Here is a 21,042-nt window from a genome sequence, read left to right on the forward strand (position 1 = left end):
TTTATTTGGATGGAAGATGAGTTAATCTGTATACATCACAAGAGGAGAGCTGTGCCCAGCCTCTGGGGGGCCAGAGAATGCTGACTTAGGGTAACAGGCTCCCTCTGCCCACCGCCCTTATCCTGCCTCAGTGCCCCAGGGCTTCTGGCCACCCCCATACTCAGCTTTCATTCTGTCTGTCTGATTCCACTTCTCTGCTTGTATCCCTTCCTCTGAAGGAAATTATCTTGGAACAACTTTTCCAGAGGGCAGAGTGACCAATATAGGACTTCCTTCAATCCTGGCAGTCCAAAAGCACTTTCCTTACCAGAGTCAGCAACCTCTGCCCATGTCTGCAAATCCCTAGCTCCGGGCCCATTTTACAGCTTAGCCCCTGCAGTTACTTTTCACCCCCCACCCCCTTAATCTCTTACAGGAAGCCAGACTAGACTTGGCTGTTCCCACTACAGACAGAAACACGTCTGGGTTTGTGTTACAAACTACTCTTCCAGGCGTCCAGACCTCCCATTGTTATGGGGGTCACCCCCAGGACCTGAGAAACCAAGGTGGGAGATGGGAGGGTTAGGGTCTTGCCTCCAGGTCTTGTAGGAAGTGGGAATATGAGAGAAATAAGTCAAAGTCAAGAATGGAATATTTGATTTTTTATTCTAAAATTTATGAATATTTAAAAATTTTCAATATAAAAAAGAAGCCAGAGGCCTGGGCAGGGACAGGCCCAAAGACATCTCTGCCTGAGAACTAAGTGATGGGGCAAACCCACTTAATAGTGGCCAGAGAGCAAAGGAGAGTTATAAGAAACCGTAAACCAGGCTAGGGCAGATTCACCTTCCTAGGAGCAAGACAAAGAAGGAAGGGGGTAGACAGAGCCTACTAAGCTGCTTATCCCTTCTGCCACATGGTTCAGATTCAATCTAAGAATGTGTATGGTGTCACCTAATCAGAGACAGGCCCTGGCAGGGGACATAAAAAACAAATAAGTCTTCACCCTTCCTCTCAAAGAGCTTACATGCAAAGAGGAAGGACCAACCAGGTACAGACCAGATGCACAGTTACTGAGCTTATGCTTTGATAAATGCGTAGCCAGCAGCATCAATGAACACTATGAAAGCCCAAAAAGAGAGGCAGTTGAATCTTTCCTCAGGCCATCCAGCATTATTAGTTAAAATCTGATTTCATCCTTGGGGGATGCATACATGATCAGAAGGGCCAAGCAAGCAGAGAGACCATGGTTTTCTCACTTGGCTTCCTGAGTCAGGCCAAGTGCATACGTCACACATTGGTCAGGGCCGCCTCACACTTCACTATGGTGGTTCTATCCAGTTTGGTCAGATAGACAGGCATTAGGGGAAGATGTATACCTTGGTCTTGTGCCTACAAAAAATCTTATCCCTATGATGAATGAAAGGGTGATGATGACAGTCTCTTTCCATGGGACTATCTGTCCAAAAACTGTAGGTTGATGCTCCTCTCAGGTACCAGGACAGTCCGGGTCATGGGTCTAACTGGGGCCACACCTGGCTCAGGCTGCACCTCAAAATGTGTCAGGATCTGGAAAGGGAAGAAGGTGAGCATTACTATGAAAGATATCTATAATGGGGGAATTCATTGGTAATCCAATTGGTAAAGGGCATGCATTATTAGTGTTAGAATGGTCAATGATTGGGTGGCACCTGTGGCCAGTAGGGGACTTCTTGGTTAATAAAGGTGAGGGATTATGGTAGGGAAAAAATAGTTTGAATACCCTCACTTACACTCCAGGCCTATAATGGGCTTATCATATTTCAGAAGATTCATTCCACCAGGTCTTATATGATTTCCTATGCTTGTCAGGGGAAAGAGCTCACAACTTTAGAGGGTTAGGGTCTCTCCAGTCTGGGGAAGGTATAAAATCTAGAGCACTCACCTGGGCCAAAGCCATTTGCAATTCAAGCTCTGCCAGGCGTCTCCCCATACAGCTGCGCTTGCCAAAGCCAAAGGGAAGAGATGCAAATGGGTGGGGGGTGGGACCCTCCCCCAGCCAGCGAGCTGGACGAAAAGAATTCGGCTCTGGGAACTGGGCAGGGTCCCTTGAAGTGGCATAGTGACACAGAGTGACCAGCGTCTGGTGCGAAGGAAAACAAACTTGTCAGTTTGGGCTCAGAATAGGGCAGGCATGAAGAAGAGGATATTCAGACAGGGACAAAGGCAGGTCCTGGTGGGTGATGGGGAAGTTTTCTGGGGCTACTTTTGGAAGATCTCCCCACTGTCCCATTACATCCTAGAAAGGCATATCCTAGAGAGGGGTAAAGGGGAGTGTTTGAAGGGCTTTTAGGGGAGCGTTTGAGAACAGGGCTGGGGCCCAAGATAGTGAGGAATGGCTCAGTAGAAAGGGTGCATAGGCTCTACTCACATTTTTGGGGATAATATAGTCACCCACATGAATGTCTTTGTCTGGGACACGAGAATTTCCAGGTACCACAGGGTACAGTCTAGGTTGCAAAGCACAAAATGGAGACAGCAAGATGAGGCTAGGGGCTGCAGCCCCCTTCTCATTGTTTCCAACTTCCAAACCCTTTTTGGTCAGGAGTAGAGGGCCATTTTTCTCTGCTCTCTCCCTGCTTCCATCCACTATTTGCTTCCCCAGCCCTTCCTTGGCATTTCCTCTTGTTCCTCCTCTCCTTCCCCCTCACCTTAGCACTTCCTTGACCACTGCCTTCAGCAGGGGCAGCTGGGACAGAACAGTGGCTGGGGGGTAGGCACTGGAGCCAGGGCTCAGGGCAGCTGTGATCTCGGAGTGGAGTGCTGTCTGGACTTCGGGGTGCCGGGAGAGCTCATACAGAGCCCAGGAGAGCGTGTTGGACACCTGAGAAACATGTGAAAGCAAGAGAGGTGTTGGGTGTGGGAACCCAGCAGAGGGTGCAGATTATGGAAGAGTCTGGGGCTACAGGATTATGGAAGAGTCTGGGGCTACAGGGTGCTTAAGCCAAGCTGGTCTACGTGGCCATAATGGATCCCCTGCAGCAGAAAAATGGCCCCGGAGTCTGGGGAGGCTAAGCCCTGGAACCAGCTCACAGCACGGAGGGAGAACCTCACCGTGTCCACTCCCGCCAGTAGCAACTCTGTCACATTTCCCAGGATGGACTGGGCAGGCAACTCTTCCCGGAACAGGAAGTGGGTCAGGTGCGCCCCAGATTCCAGGTCCTTCTCGGGCTGTCCTCGGTTCCTCATGGCTGCCTCTGCCTCTTGCCGCTCGACGTGCCTCTGAGCTGCGTGGGTAGAAGGCACGTGAATACCTCGCTACCCCTGGACAGCTTTACATTCCCCCCTTCCCACCTCGACCTGTGCCTTACCAAATGCAAACATCTGGTCCCAGTCTCGGCAGAGGCGGCCCCAGGGCCCAGGCACAAGGTGGCGCAGCCAGTGGGGCATCGCCATGGTCAACAGCGTGGACACAAACACCGAGCCCACAGCGCGGATGAAGGTCTCCGTATCAGGCGGCACTTGAGCCTCCAGGCAGCCCAAGCGCGAGCCGAGCAGAACCGCGGCGATGCCTTGTCGGGAGGGGGCGCCGTGAGGGTTCCGGGAGGCTCCCGTAGGGCGCCCCCGACGCCTGCCTAGCTCTGTCCTGGGACTCACCTTCCAGTCCGAACTTGTAAAATTCCCCCGCCACGTCCCGAACCAGGGCGGGCGGCCCCGTGCCACGTCCCCGCTGGCGCCTCAGACGCCGCACAAGGTCGCAGACTACGTTGTCCAGGGTTCCGGCGTAGCGGGCGGCCGCTTGAGGCCGGAGGAGGAGCGGGGCCAGGAGACTGCGGAGCCTTTGCCATTCTTCGCCTTCCCTGCAGGGTTGAGGAGAGAGTGCGCATCGGGAAGGTGGGGACGGCTCGACGGGACCGGCTGCAGTGAAGGAACGCGTTCGGCTGCGGTGGCCAGGAGAGGGATTGCGTCTGCCCCCTTGGGGTACAGAAACCTGCACCGGCCTGCGCCTGTCTTCCAGCCCCCTTCCTCTTTACTCATTTCCTGCCCGCAGGGGCCGGGGTTTCCGGGTAACTTGAGTCACAGAACCTTACATTCATTCCATCCAGATCCTTGTACCCTAGCCCAATTCCTCCGGTTCCCCCAGTTCCCAGGATTCTGGCCTCAAAGGATTAAGGAGGTAGGCGGGGAGTGAGGTTGGGGCTCAACCCGAGTGTGGGTGAAGCAGACTGGGATGGGAACCCCAAGATGACCAATGGTAGAGTGGGACAGCCGACCTCCCACCATGCCCCCAGATTGATAGTTTCGGGACCCGCAGCAGGAGAGGGCCGCTGCAGGGCGTCTGGGCTTCTGGGGGCAGAGAAGACTCACGCAGTGAGCAGTCCGCAAGCCCGCTGGCGGCAGCGGCGGTGCTCCGTCCAGGGCGAGAAGCTGCAGCGCTCGGGCCGGGGTCCCTCCTGTCGCAGCAGCTCCTCGAAGAGTGCAGGGGCAGCCACGTACACGGTGCGCACTGTCCCAAAGCTGGCTAGCCACACCGGCCCGAAGCGCGCGGCGCCCTGCACCTGGGGGAGCGGACGCAGCGGACACTTGGATACCTGGGCGGGGACTTTCAGCTTGACCTGTGCCCATGCCAAGGGCGTTGACTGGGCTTGGGAAGAGGGAGCTTCTGCTCCTTTTCGGGTGCCCAACTAGTGTATGCCTTTGATACTGCAAACTTCTCCTCTCTCATTTCCCATCCCTAGAAAGTTTGAGTGTGATGGGCAAAACAGGAACTTTGTGCAAGGCAGACATTCAGGACCTCTCTGATCATCTCGGTCGAGGAGAAATCTCTAAAAGTTCCATGTCTGGACTGTCCATCTCAGGACGAGTCCTCAGTGAATGAAAAGGAACCCGTGTAGCTTTAAGCCGCACGCAGGCGGAGGGTACCGCGCACTCCGGCCTCCCGCGCACTTGTACTAATCTGCAGGATCTCCACACCTCAGGACAGCGAGAAGGTGCTTTCCCAGCGCCCTCTGCTATGAGTCGGGACGGACTCTGCCCGAGTCTAGCCACACCGCCCCCAGCCTCAACTCGCCTTTTCCTTAATTCATGGGCATCCGTTCTCTCTGGCTCTCCCACATTTGCTCTGCACTAGTCAGTCCTTTTTGACGCTGTCAAAACCAGTTTCCCCAGCACTCCGTCTCGGGAAAGGCGTCCCTTCCTACCTGCAGCTCGTGTAGCCTCGACAGCCCCCCCTTGCAGAAAAGTTCGGCCAGGAAGCTGGGCGTAGAGGGGCCTGGGATGTCTGCCAGGCTCCGGCGTGCTGAGTGGTACTCTCGGTAGCCTAGGGAGGCGCCCAACTCGGGCGCCCAGCGGACGCGATGGAACACTCTGGAGGCGTACTTGAGGGTCTGGGTCATGGTCTGGTTCAGGGTGCTCGCGAAAGAAAGCGCTTCTCCTGAGCATCTTGTCTCAACCCCTATTTAACCTTTGGGTGAGGTGATGACGCCCCCTCTCTAAGCTCCTCAGCCAATCCCTCCTCCTGAGTGGTCTGTGCTGGGCATTAGCACCCAGGAACAGTAGGCGGGGCTGGGGCTGACTTCGTAACTCCCTTGGATCTCATGTTGCAATGACCCTCATGGGAGGGAGGGCCTAAGATTTTCCTCCTGGGAGAGTGCCCTAGTCTAGGAACCTCAAAGTCTCATCCTAGGAAAGGCTATAAGGCTTTTTAGTAGGGACTAGGTGACCAAGCTACACTAGTCAGTCTCTGATATTCCCACCACTTCTACCAGTGAGCCCAGCCCCTTTAGGCCCATCCTCAGGAATTCCCCATCTTTCAGCTCCTCCGGGAAGGGAAGCAGGGGAGGCACAGCTGTAACTGTCCCTACATTCTTGGCTTAGTGGGTTGTATCTTCTCTGCATTATTTTCCTGCACCAGCCACACTTCCTCCTCCTCCTGTACCTAACATATACTGGGCAGATGGCAGGTGGGTTAATGGGCTAAAATGGCTCCTAGAACCTCCATCTTTCTTTCTTGAGGATAAGGGGGTCTCTTGGGTGTACAAACCCCCTCTTTCCAGACATGGGAATTTGCGGCTTGAGAAGCAGAAATGAAGAAACTTTTTGTACATTAGTTAAGTTCAAAGATTGTCTGTGGGGTGTTAGAGAAGCTAAATGGATGTGGATGTTCTAATTCCCCAGCTGACTCGGTCTCCTCTGGGGGCTTTCTGGTTAGCAGCCCCTTTCTACTTTTAGCCTCAGAATCCTCCACAGGGCCAGGCGTGGTGGCTCATGCCTATAATCCCAGCACTTTAGGAGGCTGAGGCGGGAGGATGGCATGAGGCCAGGAGGTTGAGACAAGCTTGAGCAACATAGCAAGACTGTCTCTACAAAAGAAGTTTAAAAATTAGGCTGGGCACGGCAGCTCATGACTGTAATCCCAACACTTTGGGAGGCTGAGGTGGGCAGACTGCTTGAGCTCAGGAGTCTGAGACCAGCCTGGGCAACATAGTGGAACTCTGTCTCTACAAAAAATACAAAAATTAGCCAGGCATGGTGGCATATGCCTGTAGTGCCAGCTACTTGAGAGGCTGGGGTGGATTACATGAGCCTGGGAGGTCAAGGCTGCAGTGAGTTATGACTGTACCACTGCACTCCAGCCTAGGCAAGAGAGAGAGGGCCTGTCTCTTAAAAAAATTAAAATAAAAGAATCTCCTACAGTTTACCTCTCTGCTCCTTACTCCCTCATTCCCCACTCCAACTCTATCAGGCTCTGTGCCAGTAAGTCAGCTCTGAAGTTCTGGAATTGAAGGTCAATGTGAAAAAGGAGAGGGTCTCCACCCCCACACCTTCCCGAGGACTCTCCAGAGACAACATTTAGGGAACACAGATTCCCCAGGTCAAGTCTTATGCAGGGAGAGGACAGGAGGATGGCAGAAGGCATATGATACATACTCTACCCTTTCCTGAGAAATGGCAGAATAGGCATGTGTACACATATACATGTTATCGCAGGATCCACAAAGCAAACAGAAGTGGTAATTGAGCCTAGCAAGCAGTTTAGATGGACTACATTCCTCATTCCAGCTGAGGAGAGATCTCACAAGGAGAAGGGAGTGCTAAGGGAGAACAAGACCCCACAGCCTTCCAAAGATCCCCTATGGTCCAAAGTCCTTTGACCATCTCAGTCAGCTGCTTTGTTTTCTGTTGGCAGTGGAGGGACAAGGTGAGAGGAGCCAGGGGTAGTCATGAACACCAGTGGGTTCTGCCCTGGGCAGCTCCCCACCTTCTTTAAGAGAGTACTGTGTCTCAGCTCCAGCAGTCTCAACTGGGAAGGCCCAGGACTCCTGCTCTTTTCTCTAGTCCCTGGGAGACGAGGTCCAGCTAAGGTAGAGTAAGCAGTCAGTGACCAGGCAGGCTGGTTTGGGGGGTCACTGCCTGGAGGATGGGATCTTGTATTCTTCGGAAGATGGCTGGGAAATTCTTCCCTCCATTACGTAGAACTTTCTTCCCCTCCTCAGTTGAGGTGCCTAGATGTCCCACAATGGGGTCTTCACTCTGGGAGAAGGAAGGGTCCAATAAGTCCTTGCCCACTGTTCAGACTGCCCCTGGCCCTTAGACACCTATCTCATCCTCCTGGCACTGAGTTAAGTTCAAATACAGAACCACTCTGGAAAGGGCCTCCACCTCCTGTAGGTCCCCTACTCACCAGGTCCTCCAGAGGCACACGCTCAAACAGTGGGTGCTCTTCGAAATGAGTGCACATCCAGTCGTGTAGCTCCAGCACATCAGTTATGGTATACACCAGCCCCTGCATAGGCAAAATCACCCTAGACAGGAGACTGCATGCAACACCAGCAGCCAGATGATGGGAGTGGTGGTGTGAGCCCCTAAATGCACCCCCACTGAATTCTTAGTGAAGGGCCCCTGAGTAGGCCACTCACCCCATCATCCCTCCCATCCCAACTCACCCCAACTCTTAGCACGTAGGCATATTCTGCTAGCAGGGTGGGACTGATGATTCGCCACTTGTGCTTTGTCCGCTTGAAATGTGGGTCGGGGAAGAGGAAGAACATCTTTGTCAGCTGTGAGATAGACACGCACCAACAGGGTTGTGAGAGGCTGGCCTCCATGCCCCCACCTGCCTACCAGCCTAACCCACCAGGGCCCCTCCCCACCTGGCCCTTGTAGAAGAAGTTAGGAAGGTGCTTCATGGCATTGCTACGGAGACAGGCGATGTTCTGGAAGCCACCTGCAGGAGCTGCGCGTAGGGCCCGAATCCGGTCTTGTACATAGTCTGAGACCTTCACCCGGATCTCCAGGCCCAGAATAAGTGTGTCTGGGAACAGCGGTGACAGTTCCACTAGACACAGAAATAGCAATGGAATCATCAACCATATACTTGTAGGAAGTGCAAAGGGGTCAACACAGGAAAGGAAGCCTCAATCTGCAACTACCAAAGTCCAGAACGGCAAGAGAGGACAGAGATACATATATGGATAGTTTTATGCTCAAGAGGCTGGGGGAGAAATGAAAATTGTCACCAGGACCAGAATGGGAGGGCTGAGAATACATGTATATTTGTCATTGCTTTAGAGTTTTCCACAGTGTTTTCACACATTGTGTTATTTCATCCTTATAACACTCTGTGGTAAATTGTGAAGATGAGGAAACTGAGGGTCAGATATGCCGAAGATCATAGAGTTAAGAGGGGGCAGAACTGGAACTTATTTATTTATTTGAGATGGAGTCTTGCTCTGTCACCCAGGCTGGAGTGCAGTGGCACAATCTTGGCTCATTGCAATCTCTGCCTCCCAGGTTCAAGCAATTCTCCTGCCTCAGCCTCCTGAGTAGCTGGTCTTGAACTCCTGGCCTCAAGTGGTCCACCTGCCTCAGCCTCCCAAAGTGTTGTGATTACAGGCATGAGCCACTGTGCCCGAGCAGAACTGGACCTTAAACCAAGGTTTTCTGCCTCTATGTACCATGCTCTTCTTCTCTATCAGGCTGTTATCTGTTTGGGAAGATCTAAAAATAGGGAGTGGCTTGGCATGCATGAGTGGGACAATACAGACAATACAAGAGGAACCCAAAAAACAGGAGAGTGGGGCAGAAGGAATGAGATCTGGCGAGGGAGGGGCAAAGGGGAGGGGAGATGGTAGAATCCCTGAGAAAGACAGTTCAGGATCACTGGCCACAATGGCTGATCTCTGACGCTTGTGCTGACCAGCTCACTGACCCGGAACCTGGCAGATGAAATGGCTCATGTAGGGACTGAAGCCAGAAAGGACAACCCAGGTTTTAAGAAGCATTTGAGGCAGCCCCCTCCACTCTCCAGGGCAAAGGTCACAGACCCAGAGTAGAGGGTAGGTGGAGACTCTCCATGCTGATGTCACCAGTGTCTGGACGAAAGGGGAAAGGCCAATTATGACCCCCCACAAAAGCTGCTGAGGCAGCAGAAGCTACTAGGCCTCTTCTCACCCTAGAGAGAGGGCCTGAGTGTTACCTAACAGGCCACCATAGCCACAGCCTATGTCTGCAAACTCCACTTGGGCCTGAGCTCTCTTTTCATTCTTATCCTTTGGGTCATCGTGGCTCTGATTTTGAGTGAGTGGAGCGAAGAACTCTGGGTATAGCTCAGACCAGTCCATCTCCTCTGGCTTCACAGGGCTATTGGAAAGAAGACATAAGAAGCATGAGAAGGTTGGTCACACTATTGCAGAAGTGGTACTGTGAGAGTGTGTGGGTGGGTGAGGGTGGGAGGTAAAAGGGAGGAGGGTTTCTCAAAAATTCTGTAACGCTGGGCCCTGTGGCCTCTAAGAGGGACAATGGAAACCACCCTTAACTCCCAGTGTGAATCATAGACCCATCATGAGGCCCATAAACGCTGACCTGCCCAACTCCACTTCTGGCGGTTGATGTGACCCTGGCCGGGTAGCTGCCCTTTCTGGGGCACAAGTTCCCCTTCTCCCGAGACTGGCTGCCTAATGCCCTGGGATCCTACTTTGTGTTTGTCCTCTGCGGGGAGGGAAGCTAAGGTAAGGCGCGGGCAGGATTGTGTATATGTTTGCCTTTTTATTAAATCCAACAAACAAAAGCAGAAGATGGAAACGACATTCTGCCTCTATCACTTCAGTCTCAGTAACAATTTATTTCTCTTCCCAAACTTAGCACGGCTACCCAGACTTAGGCCCGAACGCCACGCCCACTCTCAACCCGCCAACTCCTCTCTGGTCGAATCTCCCGGTCCCACCCCCAAAACTGACGTCACCCATCTGATCCTCCCGGGTCTATCCCAAATCCTCCCAGCAGTCGCAGCACAACTGCTCTCCCGGCTGCTTTGAGAATCCCGCCCTCCTCTTTCTTCCTCTGCCCACTCCTCACTAGCGCAGCGTGTGGTCCGCCATGGGGTTGGAGTGAGCACGTTGCCGGTAGTAGCGCTTCTGGGGCGGCGGGGCCTCTGCTCCGGCCACGTTCCAAGTCTCGGCTGCCATGATCCCAGTCCGGGGTTTCTCTACCAAATCCACGTGGAGGCGCAGGCCAGAGGCGCAAGTTAATGACGCAGCCTTGCGCGTTGGTGGCAGTTCCCGCCCCTTAAAGACCCAAGAGCAAATTCGGCTGGGCTGGGCTGGGCTGGGCTAGGCGGGGAGGGCTGTAAGGAGCGAGTGCTGGAGAGAACCTCCGCACCGTTAGCCTCCAACTGGGAGGGCGAGGCCAGGCCCAGGGACCCAAAGTTTTCTCTAAGCTTGCTTCTGCCTGGTCTGGGTTACCATCCTGGTTGCAGGCACCTGTGCACCCCACAGGTGAGAGGGGTCTAGAGACCTCGGCTTCCACAGTGGCATCAGTCCTCGCTCCTCTCCCTCCCCTTACTCCTGGTCTCGGACCAGTCCGCCCGGTCTGACTCTTGTGGTCCCGTGTGGATTTCGTTAAGTGTGCGCTCGGGGCCGGGGCGGGAGGGGCGGCTCCTCATTCCACCTCCAGGAAGTCGAACTGGAGGAAGGAGGGCAAACTCAGGGAGGCGGGGCTCGTGCCACAGGGACACCACGGCGGCTCGCGGCCCCCAGCCTCTACCCCGCTCCGGATCCGGGATCTGAGCGCCGGCCGCGGTGCCCGGGCACTCCCTTGGCGGGCCGGATGGCGGACCCCGGCCCAGATCCCGAATCTGAGTCGGAATCGGTGTTCCCGCGGGAGGTCGGGCTCTTTGCAGACTCTTACTCGGAGAAGAGCCAGTTCTGTTTCTGTGGGCATGTGCTGACCATCACGCAGAACTTTGGGTCCCGCCTCGGGGTGGCGGCGCGCGTGTGGGACGCGGTGAGGAATGGGCTGCGCCGGGTGAGGGTCCGTGGGAGGTCCAGATCCCGGACTCCGCCTCTCCCATATGGAGCCATCCTCACTACTGTCTTTTTCTCTGTCTTTTCTCCCGTAGGCCCTGAGCCTGTGCAATTATTTCGAGAGTCAAAATGTGGATTTCCGAGGCAAGAAGGTGATCGAACTGGGTGCGGGGACAGGCATCGTGGGGATCTTGGCAGCGCTGCAGGGTGCGTGAGCTGGCTTTTTGCGGGAGAGAGTGGGGACCCAGGGGCGCGGAGAAATGGTCACTTCGTGGATCTTTGGGGGACAGGGGAGAACTTGGGCCCAGTCCAACCCCTTCTTTTTAACAAACTTTTTTTTTGTTTGTTTTTGTTTTTATTTTGGCGCCTACTTCTGCGTGCCAGACAGCGCGAATTGCCTGTCAAAGCACCTGGGGTGGGTGATTGGGGAGGGCAGGAAATAAAACTCAGGCAGGCCTATAAGAAGGAGTTGTTTCTATCGTGTTGCTCTTTTTTTTTTATTTTTATTTTTTTGAGACGGAGTCTCACTCTGTCGCCCAGGCTGGAGTGCAGTGGCCGCGATCCCCATTAACTGCAACCGCCGCCTCCCGGGTTCAAGCAATTCTTATGCCTCAGCCTCCGAAGTAGCTGGAATTACAGGCTTGCGCTACCATACCCGGCTACTTTTTGTATTTTTAGTAGAAGACGAGTTTCACTACGTTGGCCAGGCTGGTCTCGAACTCCTGACTTCAGGTGATCCAACTGCCTCGTGAGGCACCTGGGATTACAGGCGTGAGCCACAACACCCAGCCTTGTGTTACTGTTTGTGATTTTATGGAGAATGCTGTCACTTAAAAGCGCCTTGGCTTTGGACATGGTCTTCTGTCAAGATGCACATATGGGGGTACTCTGTAGGGAGACTTGCAGACATTGAACTTCGTGAGTGCTTTATAACTTTATTATGAATATGTTTCAGATTCCTTAGGTTTTTATTGCTAAGAGAAACAAGCTTATGAGTTTCCAAGGGTTAGGATATGTTTTGTAGGAAGCAGGGGTAGGAATTAGACACTGCAGACTTGGAAAAGGAAAAGGTAAGGAAAAATTTGCTTCTCTTTTGTCAAGAACCAAAAACTACAGAGGAAACAGTTTCACAAATTATAATCTAATGGGCAGACAAAATCTCAAACTGAAAGCACTCGTTTAAAAATTCTTACAATGTCATCTCCCTAGGAATGTAAATTAACATGTCTTTGTTCATAGGGACAGAACTAGGTCACATTAGGGGAAGCCTAGCCAGGCGCGGTGGCTCACGCCTGTAATCCCAGCCCTTTGGGAGGCCAAGGTGGGTGGATCACCTGAGGTCAGGAGTTTGAGACCAGCCTGACCAACATGGTGAAACCCTGTCTCTACTAAAAATACAAAATTAGCTGGGCATGATGGCTTATGCCTGTAATCCCAGCTACTTGGGAGGCTGAGGCAGGAGAATCGCTTGAACCCCAGAGGTGAAGGTTGCAGTGAGCTGAGATCACACCATTGCACTCCAGCCTGGGCAACAAGAGTGAAACTCTGTCTCAAAAATAAAAAAAGGGAAATCTTCCCAGAGGCAGGCATTCGTTCTTCTATTCATTCAACCAAAATGTATTTCAAGTCCCCTATGTACCAAGAATCATGCTAGGTATTGGGGATTCAACAATAAATAAGACAGATATTCTCTCCCCAAGGAGCTTATGGTCTAGTGAGAGAGACAGAGGACGATGTCGTAGAACAAGAACTCTGGCGAGGTATGTGTGGAGCCTGTGGACATGCTCTATCCATGTCTACCATGACTCCCTGCGAATCCATCAAGGGAAGCTCTGTCAGGTGAGGAGGAGGTGAACAGTGTGAACACAGCAGGCTCAGAAACAGTGGAGGGTGCCGGCCGAGCTCGGTGGCTCATGCCTATAATCCCAGCACTTTGGGAGGCTGAGGCAGGCGGATTACCTGAGGTCAGGATTTCGAGACCAGCCTGACTAACATGGAGAAACCCCATCTCTACTAAAAATACAACATTAGCCGGGTGTGGTAGTACATGCCTGTAATCCCAGCTGCTTGGGAGTCTGAGACAGGAGAATTGCTTGAACCCGGGAGGCAGAGGTTGCAGTGAGCCAAGATTGCGCTGTTGCATTCCAGCCTGGGTAACAAGAGTGAAACTCCATCTCAAAAAAAAAAAAAGAAAAGAAACAGTGGAAGGTGCCAACAGCGGTTTTTGCATGAAGCATGGGTGGATGCAGGCAGTTATGCTAAAAAGGGGAGAAAAGGCATGCGGTATGGATGGGAACACCTAGCTTCACTTGATCCCAGACTGGCTTCTCCTTCTTTGCCTCCTATTTAGCTGTCAAGTCAGAAAGCTGGATGTCATCTTGTCCCTCACTTTCTCCCCTCACATTCCAGCAATCACCCAGTACTATGAGTTAAATATTCTTTTTTTTTTCCTTTTTGAGACAGAGTCTCACTTTGTCACCCAAGCTGCAATGCAGTGGCATGATCTCAGCTCACTGCAACATCCGCCTCCCGGGTTCAAGCGATTCTCCTGCCTCAGCCTCCCGAGTAGCTGGGATTACAGATGTGTGCCACCATGCCTCTCTAATTTTTGTATTTTTAGTAGAGACGGAGTTTCGCCATGTTGGCCAGGCTGGTCATGAACTTCTGGCCTCAAGTGATCCGGCCACAACTTCCAGTTGTCTGGGGAAGTATTATCTTTTCATCATCTCTAGTTCAGGCCAGTGGCATCTCTTGCCTGGATTTTCACAAGAGCCTTCAAGCTTCTTCTGGGGAAGTGTGACATATCCAACTAGATCTTGTGACCTTCCCCCACCAAACACATTTCTCCCTCAGACTTCCCTATCTCAGTGAATCAAATCACTGTGCACCCAGTGGGAAACCTAGACACCACCTTTGACACGACCCTCTTTCTCACCCACATGTCCATTATTCAGTTTATCTCCTAAAAATCTCTTAAATCTTCTCATGTTTTTCCATCTCCACTGACAGCTCCCCAGTCCAAACCACCACAATCACTTGCCTGGACTACTACAACAGCCACACTTGTCTTCCTGTTTTGACTCCTTGTCCTCACCTAGACCTCTGCCCTTCCACCCAGTGGTCAGAGTGATCTTTTCAAAATAAAACTGTAATCGTGTATTCCCGCCCCAAATCTTTCAGTGGCTTCTTGTTGCTTTCAGGGTAGAACCAACACCTATGGCATGGCCTCCAAGGTCCTGCCTCCCTCTTTCTGTGCCTCTTTCTCTCTTGTTTTTCTTGGGCTGCCTATTGCCTGTCCATCAGTTCCTCAAACCTACTCTGATGTTCCCTTCCTTGGGGACTTCATTCAGGCTTACTTTCTGTCTGAAACTTTTTACCATCTGCTTAATGGCATATGCATCCCTCCTTCCTCAGCTCAAACATCACTTCGAAGGGAAGGCCTCCTTGGCACTCCCACTCCTAGGCTAACTTAGACCCTCCCAGTACATACACAACTGTGCTAACTGGGCTAATTTTAACTTTGTTACCATTGGCCTTAGGTGGGTCCTAAGTGCTTCCCAGCTAGCCTGGTACATTCTCTTGTCCACTTTTTCTGCCACTCTCCTGAACAACTGTTTCTTACCTTCTTATTCCTCAAACCTCCAAATGCCTCCTCTGCCATCTTCACCCTCACCTGATGATTTTGTTTCCTATCTCTTTCCTTTCTTTTCTTTTCTTTTTTGAGATGGAATCTCACTCTGTTGCCCAGGCTGGACTGCAGTGGTGCGATCTTGGTTCACTGCAACCTCTGCCTCCCAGGTTCAAGTGATTCTCCTGTCTCAGCCTCCCAAGTAGCTGGGATTACAGGCATGCGCCACCATGCGTGGCTAATTTTTGTATTTTTAGTAGAGATGGGGTTTCACCATGTTGGCCAGGCTGGTCACGAACTCCTGACCTCAGGTGATCCACCTGCGTTGGCCTCCCAAGGTGCTGGGATTACAAATATGAGCCACCGTGCCTGGGCTGTTTCTTATCTCTAATGATTGCTTCTGTTTTCTCAGAAAATGTCCACATATTCCTATCACAACATCTACTTATGTAACTGCATCTGCATCTCTGTGCAGTGCCTTCTCTCCTGTTACCATGGATGAACACATTGTGCTAGCTAAGGTCAAGCCCCCCACTTGTCACAAGACCCCAAATCTTTCTGCCTACTCAAAGACATTATTCCAGCAACACCCACCCCCATCTCTCCTGCATTCTCAGTTTTTCCTTTTCTTTGGATCATTCCATATATAGTAATATATGGAATATAAAATGCATATAAATATGCTATGATTTCTTCTATTTCAGAAAAAAAATCTTGATCCTACATCTCCCTCCAGCTATCACTCCATTTCTATTCTCCACTTTAAAACAAAACTCCTCAAAAGAGTTAATATTCAGTGTCTAGTTCCTCTCCTCCTATTCTTTCCTTCAATCCAATTGTTCTAGTTAAGGTCGTGAGCTTCATTTCCAACTCCAGGTTGTTAAACACAGGAGTCAGTTATCAGCCTACCTTTGATGACTTTGCATTTGATGCCGACACTCCCTCCTCCTTGGAACAATTCCTTTGGTTTCCAGGGGACCACACTTCTGGTTTCTGCGTACCTGGCAGGCACTCCTTTTCCATGCTCTCTTGTTGGTTCTTTTTCATCTTCACAACTGAAAATGTGACTGCCCGAGGGCTCAGAGGCAGTCCTTTGATCCCCTCTTTTTCTTGTCTACCTCATTACTGAGCAGCCCATCACCTCATGCCTTTAAATGCCCTGTTGAAGCTGGATGCGGTGGCTCACGCCTGTAATCCCAGCACTTCGGGAGGCTAAGGTGGGCGGATCACCTGAGGTCAGGAGTTCGAGACTAGTCTGACCAACATGGTGAAACCCCATCTCTACTAAAAATACAAAATTAGCCGGGTGTGGTGGCAGGCACCTGTAATCCCAGCTACTTGCGAGGCTGAGGCAGGAGAATCGCTTAAACCCGGGAGGCGGAGGTTGCAATGAGCCGAGATCGTGCCATTGCACTCCAGCCTGGGCAACAAGTGCGAGACTCCATCTCAAAAAAAAAAAAAAAAAATGCCCTGTTGATGATCATGACTGTAAGACTATCCCATTTCTATCTCCAGACTTGCTTGCGTAACCTAGTGCTTACTCAGTATCTTCATGTGGTTGTCTGATGTGATATAGATGTCCATGTCAAACTTAACGTGCTCAGAAAAGGAACTCATGATCTTCCTGTCCAAATTGCGCCTCCTGCAACCTTTCTCATCTAAATGAGTGGCAATTTGGTCTTCTAGTTGGTCAGGCCAAACACCCAGAAACCATCCTGAGCTTTTTTTTTTTTTTCTCGAGACAGGTTCTCGCTCTGTTGCCCAGGCTGGAGTGAAAGTAGCACAATCATGGCTCACTAAAGCCTTGAACTTTCAACCTCCCGAGGCTCAAGCGATCCTCCGACCTCAGCCTCTGAAGTAGCTGGGACTACAGGATGTGCCACCACACCCAGCTAATTTTTGTATTTTTTATAGAGACAAGGTTTTGCTATGTTGCCCAGACTGGTCTCAAACTCCTGGACTCAAGCAGTCATCCCGCATTGGCCTCCCAAAGTGTAATCCAGAGGGATTATAGGCGTGAGCCACTATGCCTGGCCCATCCCAAGCTTTTTTCTCTCTCTCATATTTTATATCCAATCTATTGGCAAATCCTGTTGACTCTACCTTCAAAATATATTCAGGATCTGACCATTTCTTAGCCATTGCTACTGCCCTGGTTTAAATCATCATCATCTCTCACCTGAGTCATTGCCATCACCTCCTAACTGGTCTCCTAGCTTCTGACCTTGCCCTCCTGTGCTCTTCTCATCATAGCAGCCAGCATGCTCCTCCTAAGGCATGCCAGCATGTGCCATTCTTTTTTTTTTTTGAGACAGGGTCTCGCGCTTGTTGCCCAGGCCAGAGTGCAATGGCATGATCTCGGCTCATTGCAACCTCCGCCTCCCAGGTTCAAGTGATTCTCCTGCCCCAGCTTCCCAAGTAGCTGGGATTACAGGTGCCCGCCACCACACCCAGCTAATTTTTTGTATTTTTAGTAGAGACGGGGTTTCACCATTTTGGTCAGGCTGGTCTGACCACTCAATTTAAAATTTCATTCTCCAGCCACTCAATTTAAAATTACATTCAGGCTGCCAAGACTTTGTCCTCTATGCCCTGAGGTCTCTGGACCTTCCAGGTAGGAGCCGAGAACCCTTGGTTGGTCCCTCTAACTTGCATTTCTCCCCATCCCTCAAGCAATTCTTATCCCCCTTCCCTGCTTGGGGCTTCACCATGGCATATATTACCATCTGATGTACAGTGTATTTTATTTTATTTATTTTGTTTGTTGTTATCATCTGTTTCTTGCCACTGGACCATAAGCTCTGTGAAGGGGGATTCTTATCTTCTTAGTTCATCATTATGTTCTCAGCACTTGGCATATAGGCACATAATAAATATGAATGAATGAATGGATTCCTAGTACTTCTTGCTCCTCTTTCTATCATAGTCATCATGATTATGATGCAGTACCTAGTGTGTCTCTACCTCTAGAATGAAACAAAGAAAGCTGTGTTTTTGTCTTGCTCACCTTATATACCCAGCACTTAGAAGGTTCTCCAAATTATATGTACTGCATGAATGAAGGTTTCTGAGATGCTAATCTGACCATCTTCACCCCTGTTTCTTCCCTTAAAGCCTACTGCCCTCAGTATCAAACCTGAATCTCCTTAGCATGTCATAATCACTTTCCCTTTGTCTCATGTCTTGCCACTTTTCTCCCCCTTTCACATCCTCTAAGATCCAGCCTTTCTTGAATATGCCATGCTCTTTCACTCCCAGGCCTTTGTACTCACTGTTCTCTTCTTGGAAAGCTCCACCTGACTAACTCCTACTTGTCCTTTAGGGCTCAGCTGAGGTCACATTTTCTGGGAAGCTTTCCAGACCCTTAAGGCGAGCTTGTGTCAGTGGGGGTGGGTACAGAACCCATCTCCAGCTTAGTCCTGCCCAGGCTTCTGCTGACATCTGATTGTTGTGTGTTGGCCAGAGAGGTTGAAGATTAGCTCAGAGAGAATGTTGATGTTGTAGAATGTAGAGTAATGAGAATAGCAGTGGGTGAAATGGAGGTTGAGGCAACTAAAAGCCAGTGTGGGCTCCGGGCTGTCAAGGCATTGTCCTCTATGCTCTGAGGTCTCTGGACCTTCCAGGCAGGAGCCAAGAACACTTGGTTGGTCCCTCTGACTTGCATTTTTCCTCCTTCCTCTCTCTCAGGGGGGGATGTTACCATCACTGACCTGCCCCTGGCCCTAGAACAGATCCAGGGCAACGTCCAGGCCAATGTGCCAGCTGGAGGCCAGGCCCAGGTGCGTGCCTTGTCCTGGGGGATTGACCATCATGTCTTCCCTGGAAACTATGACCTGGTGCTGGGGGCTGATATCGTGTACCTGGAACCCACCTTCCCTCTGCTGCTGGGGACCCTCCAACACCTGTGCAGGCCCCATGGCACCATCTATCTGGCCTCCAAGATGAGAAAGGAGCACGGGACAGAGAGCTTCTTTCAGCACCTCCTGCCCCAGCATTTCCAACTGGAGCTGGCTCAGCGGGATGAGGATGAAAATGTCAACATCTATAGGGCCAGGCACAGGGAACCAAGACCTGCTTGACATCACCCTTGCTGTTCTTCTCAATCTCTTGCTCTAATGAAGGAACTGTGTATCTCAAAAACCATATTTCCAGAGCCACAAACACGAGGACCAAAAAGGATGGATTTCCCTGGCCTCTCTCACTTTTCTCCTTCCCTCTTTGTTACCCCAGATACTCTTGGGCAGGTGCAGTGAGGTGCCTGCTTACAAGGAATCCCAGAGCTCTGGCAGCACTAGTGTTAGAACACCAAGGAGGTTCCTGGCTTCTGTTCTCAGAGGAGGAGGATGGTAAGGTATCCAGGATTTGTAGGGGGTAAGGGAGATATATGGGATGTGAGAGCAGTGGTTGTAGAGAGACTGTCACTGATCACTTCCATTCCTGTTGCTGTTTACAAAGAATGGACTGAAAAAAAATTCTGTGGGATTTTTTTTCTTTTTCTTTTTTTTTGAGACAGGGTCTCACTGTGTCATCCAGGCTGGAGTGTAGTGGCGTGATCACAGCTCACTGCAGCCTCAACCTCCGAAGGCCCAGATGATCTTCCTGCCTCAGCTCCCCAAGTAGCTGGGACTAGAGGCATGCGCCACCACACCCGGCTAATTTTTGTATTTTCAGTAGAGACAGGGTTTCGCCATGTTGCCCAGGGTGGTCTCAAACTCCTGGGCTCAAGTGATCCACCCGCCTTGCCTCCCAAAGTGCTGGGATTACAGGCATGGCCCACTGTGCTAGCCTAGGATTTTTTTTTTTTTTTAAGAAAGAATTAAGCCTTAAAAATCTATTGTGCAAGAACTCAACTTTTACTCAGGAGCTGAGAAGGAAGAAGCCTCAAACCACCCATTTCCTGCTTTTTAGAGATAGAGTCTAGTGGAACCATGGCTCTAACTAAGTCCTCCTAGCTCTGAAGCTAAGGCTGCAGAGCTGTCCTTTGGACTGTAGTTTCTTCATGCTTTCCAGAGTTAGATCCTTGATCACAGAACATCATTCTGTGCAGAAGAATACTGTACTTAGTACTAAGTTCTTTTCATCTTTGATTTTTCTTTAGCTTCATCAGTCCTTCTTTCCTAATCTCTAGTCCCCTGAAGCCTAACACAGATCCTAATGTGTTTTGCCTTCACCTCTTTTCTCTTCCCACATTGGTACTTCTGGTTGGGTCTCTTTACTTACTGCTTAGTCACATAGTTACCTTCTCTGGACTTCCTGTTTCCATGCTTTCTCCTTCAGTCCATTCCGCAAACTCTTATATCTTCCAAAATTAGCTCTGATTAGCTTTCACTGCCTGTAGAAGCAAGAACAGGCTCCTCTGCTTGGTACTTGGTCTGTGTCCATGTGATCCCAAATTACCTTCCTATTGCATTTCCTACTCCTTTGCTACGTGTATTGGACCTCTGGCCAAATTACAAAAGATGCACTCTTTGTTCTCTAAAACCACACTAAAGTTTTCTGACTTCTTTCACACTCTTTATGATAATCCTCTGCCTGAAAGGCTATTGCCACCTGTCAAAATCTTCATTATTCTTTGCCTCTTTCCTGAGCCTCTTGCTTGAATGTGATTTCTTTCTCCCTGAGACCCTTTAACTATTTGTTCATCTTATGGGACCTTAATTTGTCTTGCATGGACATTTGTGATTCTCATTTTCTCACCATTAAATTACCTTGGAGGGTAGGGCTGTGGTTTACTCATGTCTAAACCCCTGAAGCCTAACACAGTTCCTGGCACACAACAGGTGTTCAACAGATATTGTGCTCATTCAATAAATATTTACTCGCTTTGTTAAATGGATTCCACTCTTGCCTTCCTAGGTGACCTTGGACAAATTCTTGAACCCATTCACCAACCACACAAGTTTGTTGTGAGTCATAAATGGATAATGAATATAAATGCGCATTGAAAATAAACATAAAATGTTACCCACATTTCTTGTGTTGTTGTTTTGTGACAACTTTATTTCTTGGTTTCTGTTATTTTTATCTGGGGTGAGAGGTGGGGGGTAATTCCCGTATGAAATGCGTCGTCTCAAGAAATCAAGTAGAGGCGAGGACTGTGTTCCTCCGGCCAGCAGGTGGCACCATCCTCGTTTGGTGCGTTCCGCTGGAGAA

The 21,042-nt window shown here is 50.6% G+C and overlaps 3 protein-coding genes across 4 annotated transcripts; 1 reads left to right on the forward strand and 2 right to left on the reverse strand.

Annotated features, from left to right (window-relative positions):
• Window positions 1-626: 626 nt before the first annotated feature.
• On the reverse strand, window positions 627-6,905 carry LOC100443915 (25-hydroxyvitamin D-1 alpha hydroxylase, mitochondrial). Its single transcript, XM_002823441.5, has 9 exons — window positions 5,160-6,905; window positions 4,327-4,517; window positions 3,616-3,818; window positions 3,330-3,530; window positions 3,073-3,245; window positions 2,670-2,842; window positions 2,390-2,468; window positions 1,904-2,101; window positions 627-1,548 (listed from the first exon to the last, which is right to left on the reverse strand). The coding sequence occupies exons 1-9, from the start codon at window positions 5,352-5,354 to the stop codon at window positions 1,435-1,437; spliced, it is 1,527 nt and encodes a 508-aa protein (XP_002823487.1). The 5' UTR covers window positions 5,355-6,905; the 3' UTR covers window positions 627-1,434.
• A 12-nt stretch (window positions 6,906-6,917) lies between these two features.
• METTL1 (methyltransferase 1, tRNA methylguanosine) lies at window positions 6,918-10,815 on the reverse strand. 2 transcript variants are annotated; one of them, XM_002823442.5, is made up of 6 exons: window positions 10,315-10,815; window positions 9,437-9,600; window positions 8,112-8,296; window positions 7,905-8,018; window positions 7,643-7,744; window positions 6,918-7,491 (listed from the first exon to the last, which is right to left on the reverse strand). In XM_002823442.5, the coding sequence occupies exons 1-6, from the start codon at window positions 10,422-10,424 to the stop codon at window positions 7,336-7,338; spliced, it is 831 nt and encodes a 276-aa protein (XP_002823488.1). In that variant the 5' UTR covers window positions 10,425-10,815; the 3' UTR covers window positions 6,918-7,335. The 2 variants fall into 2 exon arrangements, with proteins under 2 accessions (XP_002823488.1, XP_054383298.1); XM_054527323.2 differs by lacking the exon at window positions 10,315-10,815 and adding an exon at window positions 9,823-10,274.
• An 89-nt stretch (window positions 10,816-10,904) lies between these two features.
• EEF1AKMT3 (EEF1A lysine methyltransferase 3) lies at window positions 10,905-20,859 on the forward strand. The gene is made up of 3 exons (XM_002823443.5): window positions 10,905-11,241; window positions 11,357-11,468; window positions 18,577-20,859. The coding sequence occupies exons 1-3, from the start codon at window positions 11,065-11,067 to the stop codon at window positions 18,966-18,968; spliced, it is 681 nt and encodes a 226-aa protein (XP_002823489.2). The 5' UTR covers window positions 10,905-11,064; the 3' UTR covers window positions 18,969-20,859.
• The last annotated feature ends 183 nt before the right edge of the window (window positions 20,860-21,042 follow it).

This window comes from Pongo abelii, chromosome 10 (genome assembly GCF_028885655.2).
Source record: "Pongo abelii isolate AG06213 chromosome 10, NHGRI_mPonAbe1-v2.0_pri, whole genome shotgun sequence".
In the NCBI taxonomy this organism is placed as follows: domain Eukaryota; kingdom Metazoa; phylum Chordata; class Mammalia; order Primates; family Hominidae; genus Pongo; species Pongo abelii.

What these genes read in the sequence shown, in the direction of transcription:
- LOC100443915 (XM_002823441.5), bottom strand. Translation starts at nt 5,354, where the DNA reads ATGACCCAGACCCTCAAGTACGCCTCCAGAGTGTTCCATCGCGTCCGC. An exon ending in GGACCAGATGTTTGCATTTG is followed by an intron (nt 3,246 to 3,329) that starts GTAAGGCACAGG and finishes CTACCCACGCAG; the next exon opens with CTCAGAGGCACGTCGAGCGG. An exon ending in TGCAAATGGCTTTGGCCCAG is followed by an intron (nt 1,549 to 1,903) that starts GTGAGTGCTCTA and finishes TTCCCTTTCCAG; the next exon opens with ATCCTGACACATTTTGAGGT.
- METTL1 (XM_002823442.5), bottom strand. Translation starts at nt 10,424, where the DNA reads ATGGCAGCCGAGACTTGGAACGTGGCCGGAGCAGAGGCCCCGCCGCCC. An exon ending in GCGGACCACACGCTGCGCTA is followed by an intron (nt 9,601 to 10,314) that starts GTGAGGAGTGGG and finishes TCTTTCCAATAG; the next exon opens with CCCTGTGAAGCCAGAGGAGA. An exon ending in TGGCTATGGTGGCCTGTTAG is followed by an intron (nt 8,297 to 9,436) that starts GTAACACTCAGG and finishes TTCTGTGTCTAG; the next exon opens with TGGAACTGTCACCGCTGTTC.
- EEF1AKMT3 (XM_002823443.5), top strand. Translation starts at nt 11,065, where the DNA reads ATGGCGGACCCCGGCCCAGATCCCGAATCTGAGTCGGAATCGGTGTTC. An exon ending in CGGCGCGCGTGTGGGACGCG is followed by an intron (nt 11,242 to 11,356) that starts GTGAGGAATGGG and finishes TTTCTCCCGTAG; the next exon opens with GCCCTGAGCCTGTGCAATTA. An exon ending in GATCTTGGCAGCGCTGCAGG is followed by an intron (nt 11,469 to 18,576) that starts GTGCGTGAGCTG and finishes CCTCTCTCTCAG; the next exon opens with GGGGGGATGTTACCATCACT.